This window comes from Theropithecus gelada, chromosome 16, assembly GCF_003255815.1.
Source record: "Theropithecus gelada isolate Dixy chromosome 16, Tgel_1.0, whole genome shotgun sequence".
Lineage (NCBI taxonomy): Eukaryota > Metazoa > Chordata > Mammalia > Primates > Cercopithecidae > Theropithecus > Theropithecus gelada.
Window position 1 is genome coordinate 32956715 of NC_037684.1, and position 5995 is coordinate 32962709.

The 5995-nt window shown below is 43.7% G+C and overlaps 1 protein-coding gene across 1 annotated transcript; it reads left to right on the top strand.

Moving 5' to 3' along the window:
• The first annotated feature begins 207 nt into the window (after positions 1-207).
• SMCO4 (single-pass membrane protein with coiled-coil domains 4) lies at positions 208-520 on the top strand. The gene has a single exon (XM_025361160.1). The coding sequence runs from the start codon at positions 341-343 to the stop codon at positions 518-520; it is 180 nt and encodes a 59-aa protein (XP_025216945.1). The 5' UTR covers positions 208-340.
• Positions 521-5995: the final 5475 nt, after the last annotated feature.

Below are 5995 nucleotides of genomic sequence, written 5' to 3' on the forward strand. Positions count from 1 at the left end.
ATATTTTACTTTCTCTGTTTTCATAATAAGCCTTTGAAATCCAGGATGTATCTTACACTTATAGCCCATCTCAGTTCACTCTAAACATAAGAATGCAATAGTTACAGACTGCTGAAGATCAGTAAAGATGTTATCCATTTGCCCAGCTGCATCATCTGAGAGTGTTGCATGTTGAAGACATGATCTGTTACAACAAATAAGTCAAGTCACCTGTACTGGAAATCAGTTTGCTGAAATTATTGAATCAAGTTGAAGAAAAGGAGGTTCCAGCCTTGACAAGGGGATTGTGGCCCTTCCTGGAATCCCTCTGGACACACCCTCCCAGCAACTTCTAGGAAAGATGCAGCAGCTCAAAGGGAAGCCCAGGAAGGAGACATGGAAAGACAAGAAGGAGCAGAAGCAAGCCATGCAGGAGGCCCGGCAGCAGATCACCACGGTGGCACTGCCCACGCTGGCCACGGTCATGCTCCTGATCGTGGTGTTTGTGTACATGGCCACACGCCCCACCATCAACAAGTGAGCACCGCGGCCATCCGCAGACCCGTTTGGCAGGGAGAGGAGGCACAGGAGGTGGAAGCAAATGAAACATGGCTTTCATATTCAGAGATGTTCATGCTGCTGAGCTATAAGCAGGAGCACCCTGTCTTCTCTGGTTTTTTCTTTTCTTCTTCTTCTTCTTTTTTGAGATGGAGTCTCGCTCTACCACCCAGACTATCACCCAGTCTTGCTCTATCACCCAGGAGTGCAATGGTACAATCTCGGCTCACGGCAACCTCTACCTTCTGGATTCAAGCGATTCTCCTGCCTCAACCTCCTGAGTAGCTGGGATTACAGGCACGTGCCACCACGCCTAGCTGATTTTCGTATTTTTAGTAGAAACGGAGTTTCACCATATGGGTCAGGCTGGTCTCAAACTCCTGACCTCGGGATCCACCCACCTCAGCCTCCCAAAGTGCTGGGATACAGGCGTGAGCCACCGCACCGGGCCCTTCTCTGGCCTTTGACTTGGTTAAAGTGTCTCCGTTTTTCTTGGGAGGGAATAGGGGATGTTTCATCAGTGAATGTGCCATGTACCTTATGGTCCACTCATGTGCCTTTCAGACTTCAAAGCAGTGTGTCTGTGTGTGTGTGTCTTTTTCTTGCCTAAAAATTGATAAGTAGCTCCACCTGACGAGGGGCGGAACTTCTGGGTCAGGAAGTAGCTGGAATCTCCACTTACCTCATCCCCATTGTTTGGATCATGCCTCTTTCCAACATGTGTTCACAATCTCCAAAAGGAATGTATTTCTTCTCTGTTGCTTAATGTGATTTGAAATATGTTGAATCAAAGTGAAATATTTATTTTTGAATAAAGGAGATAATAGCATTAAACAAATTCAATAGTTAGAGGCTACCATATTGAAGAGTGCAGAGCTCTTAGGTTGGTGCAAAAGTAATTGCGATTTTTGCCATTACTTTTAATATAACAATGTTTTCAAACTTAACTTTGCATCAGAATTGCTTGGAGGGCTGTTAAAATAAAGATTGCTGGGACCCATCCCCAGAGTTTCTGGTTTTGGCAGGGTGCAAGAACTTCCATTTCTAACAAGTTCCTAGGTGGTGATGACGCTGTTGGTTGAAGGACCACACCTTGAGAACCACTTATCTAGAAGCTGGAGCAGTAAGAAAAAGTAGAGAAGCAATTAGGAGCCAGGGATATGTAACAGAAAGTGGTTTGAAAAAAGAAAAGAAAAGAAAGCCAGGCGCAGTGGCTCACGCCTGTAATCCCAGCACTTTGGGAGGCCGAGGCGGATGAATCATTTGAGGTCAGCAGTTTGAGACCAGCCTGGCCAACATGGTGAAAACCCCGTCTCTACTAAAAATACAAAAATTAGATGGGTGTGGTGGTACATGCCTGTAATCCCAGTACCTTGGAAGGCCAAGGTGGGAGGATCACTTGAGCCCAGGAGTTTGAGAGCAAACTGGGCAACACAGGGAAACCCTATCTCTACAAAATAAAAACTTAAAAATCAACAAAGCATGATGGTGACTAGTCCCAGTTACTTCAAAGGTTGAGGTGGGAGACTCGCTTGACCCCAGAAGGTCGAGACTCCAGTGAGCCGTGATCACACCACTGCACTCCAGCTAGCTGACAGAGCAAGACCCTGTTTAAAAAAAAAAGAAAAAAAAAAAAACTAACAATGAGATACCACTACACGTGTATTAGAATGGCTAGACCAGGCATGGCAGCTCACGCCTATAATCCCAGCACTTTGGGAGGCCGAGGTGGGCAGATCACCTGAGGTCAGGAGTTTGAAACTACCCTGGCCAACATGGTGAAACTCTGTCTCTTACTAAAAATACAAAAAAAATTAGTTGGGCGTGGTGATATGCGCCTGTAATCCCAGCTACTCAGGAGGCTGAGGCAGGAGAATCGCTTGAACCCAGGAGGTGGAGGTTGCAGTGAGCTGAGATCGTGCCACTGCGCTACAGCCGGGGCAACACAGAGAGATTCCATCTCAAAAAAAAAAAAAAAAAGAATGGCTAAAATCCAAAATACTGACAATTCCAAACACTGGCAAGGATGTGGAACAACAGGAAGTGTCATTGATTGCTGGTAGGAATGCAAAATAGTATAGCCACTTTGGAAGATAATTTGGCAGTTTCTTACAAAATTAAATATACCCTTACCATATGATCCGGCAATTGTGCTCTTGGGTATTTACCCAAATGAGTTGTAAACTATATCCACCCAAACACTTGCACACTGGTGTTTATAGCAGTTTTAGTCATAATTGCCAAAACTGAAAGATGTCCTTCAGTAGGTGAGTAGATAAAACTGTGGTACATCCAATGAAGTATTATTCAGTGCTAAAAAGAAATGAGCTATCAAGCCATGAAAATACATGGAGGAACTCTAAATGCATATTGCTAAGTGAAAGAAGCCAATATGAAAAGTCTACATACGGTATGATTCCAATTCTATGACATTCTGTGAAAGGTAAAACTATGGAGAAGTAAAAAAAAAAAAAAAAAAAAAAAAAAAAAAAATTCAGTGGTTGCCAGGGGTTGGGGGGAGGGAGGAATGAATAGGCGGAGCATAGAGGATTTTTAGGGTAGTGAAACTATTCTGTATGATACCAAAATGGTGGATACATGTTGCTATATACTTTTCCAAACCCACAGAAAGTACAACACCAAGAGTGGATCCTAATGTAAACTATGGACTTTGATTGATAATGATACGTCAGTGTAGGTTCATTGATGATAACATATGTACCATTCTAGTGCAGGATGTTGATACTGGGGAAGGATGCATCTGCGAAGGGGCAGGAAATCTGTATATGGGACCTCTCTGTACTTCCTTCTCAGTTTTGCCGTGAACCTAAAACTACTCTGAAAAATAAAGTCTTTTTTGGGCTGGGCGCAGTGGCTCACACTTGTAATCCCAGAACTTAGGGAGGCCAACACAGGAAGATTACCTGAGGTCAGAAGTTCAAGACCAGCTTGACTAACACGGAGAAACCCCATCTCTACTAAAAATACAAAATTAGCTGGGGTTGGTGGTGCATACCCTTAATCCCAGCTACTCAGGAGGCTGAGGCAGGAGAATTGCTTGAACCTGGGAGGCGGAGGTTGCGGTGGGCCAAGATTGCACCACTGCACTCCAGCCTGGGCGACAGAGAGACTCCATCTCAAAAAAAAAAAAAAAAAGAAAAGAAAAGAAAGAAAGAAAGAAAGAAAATAAAACAACATTAATTCTCACTTTTGAAGGGATAGCAGGAAGATGCATATTCATATTGCAGCATCTGTGATAAAAAACAATCCATTTAGCCGGGCGTGGTGGCTCATGCCTGTTATCCTAGCACTTTGGGAGGCTGAAGAAGGAGGATCCCTTGAGTCCAGGAGTCCGAGAGCAGCCTGGGAACACAGTAAGACCTTGTCTCTACAATACATACACAAAATTAGTGAGCATAGTGCTCACCTATTAGTCGCAGCTATTCTAGAGGCTGAAGTGGAAGGATCGCTTGAGTGCTGGAGGTCAAGGCTGTAGTGAACCAAAAAAAGACCAGTGAATTCAAGTATCTACCCCCTAACCCAAACAGCAGCAGACCCTAACTCTTTCAGGGTGTCATCCTAAGCTAAGTAGAAACCTAGAAGTTTCCTAGAGCACAGATAAGAGTGACCTAGCACCCCAGCCAACCAAAAGGGGAAAAGCAGAACATAAGCTTACTTTCTACAAAAGAAGCAGCTATACAAATTATGCCAGAGAAGTAGAAAAACACTAATTTGAGCATCCAAAAAGGGGGAAGTAGTTCCAAATATTTCTAATAAAGAGCATTCTGTAAGGCTTCCAACGAGCTAGTAAAGGTTGAGAAAACCTATCTGGCAACCCAGTTAATTTCAGGACATATAATTACAGGAACTTAGTTCCTCAAGTCAGAGATGCCTGTGAGGAATTGCACGGTTTGAATCACAGCAGATTTGCAGCCTATTTAAGTTTTTGGACCACTAGAAAACTGGAAAAACAATTCATTTAATATAGTTGAGAGAATACTTAAAAATCCTGCATCGATTCAATTATCTACTGACTTAGAATTATATGATTGCTTCCTATGGAGGGTTAATTCCCTGGCATTTAGGTTGAGCCCCTACATATACCTTCAATTTTCAAAAAAAGAAAACCCACAAAACTTTATTTGAATACAAAGGTTTACTTACGAGAATAATGAAATCTTACTTATATTAACACTCAGAACATTTCTTGGGGATAGGCTTTTTTTAATGAAACCCATAATTTATTTATTTTACAAAAGGAAATGTTTACATCCCTGTTAAAGTATAAAAAGGGCCTCATTAGTGTATCTGAAGAGTACTACATTGTACATTGTCTTCCACAGGTGGAAAAAAAAGAAGTTAACTTTTACATATACTTGGAAGAGAAAGTCTGCATTCTGCACTAAGTTTTTTTGAATGGAATCAGTTTAAATTGTCTTCAGTTCTAGCAAAGAATGTTCTTAAATATCTTTCTTTAAAAATCCAATAGGCCGGGCATGGTGACTCACGCCTATAATCCCAGCACTTTGGGAGGCCAAGGCGGGTGGATCACGAGGTCAGGAGTTCTAGACCAGCCTGGCCAAGATGATGAAACCCCGTCTCTACTAAGAATACAAAAAATTAGCCAGGCGTGGTGGCGGGCGCCTGTAATCCCAGCTACTTGGGAGGCTGAGGCAGGAGAATCACTTGCACCCGGGAGGTGGAGGTTGCTGCCAGCCAAGATTGCACCACTGCACTCCAGCCTGGGCAGCAAGAGCAAAACTCTGTCTCAAAAGAAAAAAAAAAAAAAATCCAATAGTAGTTTCAGATTCACTTAAATATCCCCAAAATAGTAAGTGGAAAAAAAAGTTTTTTACTTGGGAAGCCGAGGCAGGCGGATCACGAGGTCAGGAGTTCAAGACCAGCCTGGCCAACATGGTGAAACCCTGTCTCTACTAAAAATAGAAAAATTAGCCAGGCATGGTGGTATGTGCCTGTAATCCCAGCTACTCAGAAGGCTGAGGCAGGAGAATCGCTTGAACCCGGGAGACGGAGGTTGCAGTGAGCCGAGATTGCACCAAAATAGGCTGGGTGCAGTGGCTCACGCCTGTAATCCTAACACTTTGGGAGGCCAAGGCAGCTGGATTGCCTAAGCTCAGGAGTTCGAGACCAGCCTGGGTAACATGTCAAAACCCTGTCTCTACTAAAAATACAAAAAATTAGCCAGGCATGGTTGTGTGTGCCTGTAATCCCAGCTACTCGGGAGGCTGAGGCACGAAAATTCCTTGAACCCGAGAGGTGGATGTTGCAATGAGCCAAGATCGCGTCACTCTACTCCAGCCTGGGCGACAGAGGGAGACTCTGTGTCAGAAAGAAAGAAAGAGAGACAGAGAGAGAAAGAAGAGAGGGAGGGAGGGAACGAGGGAAGGAAGGAAGGAAGGAAGGAAGGAAGGAAGGAAGGAAGGAAGGAAGGAAGGGA

Bases quoted from the DNA above. Each gene is read 5' to 3' on its own strand.
- SMCO4 (XM_025361160.1), top strand. From the start codon at position 341: ATGCAGCAGCTCAAAGGGAAGCCCAGGAAGGAGACATGGAAAGACAAG.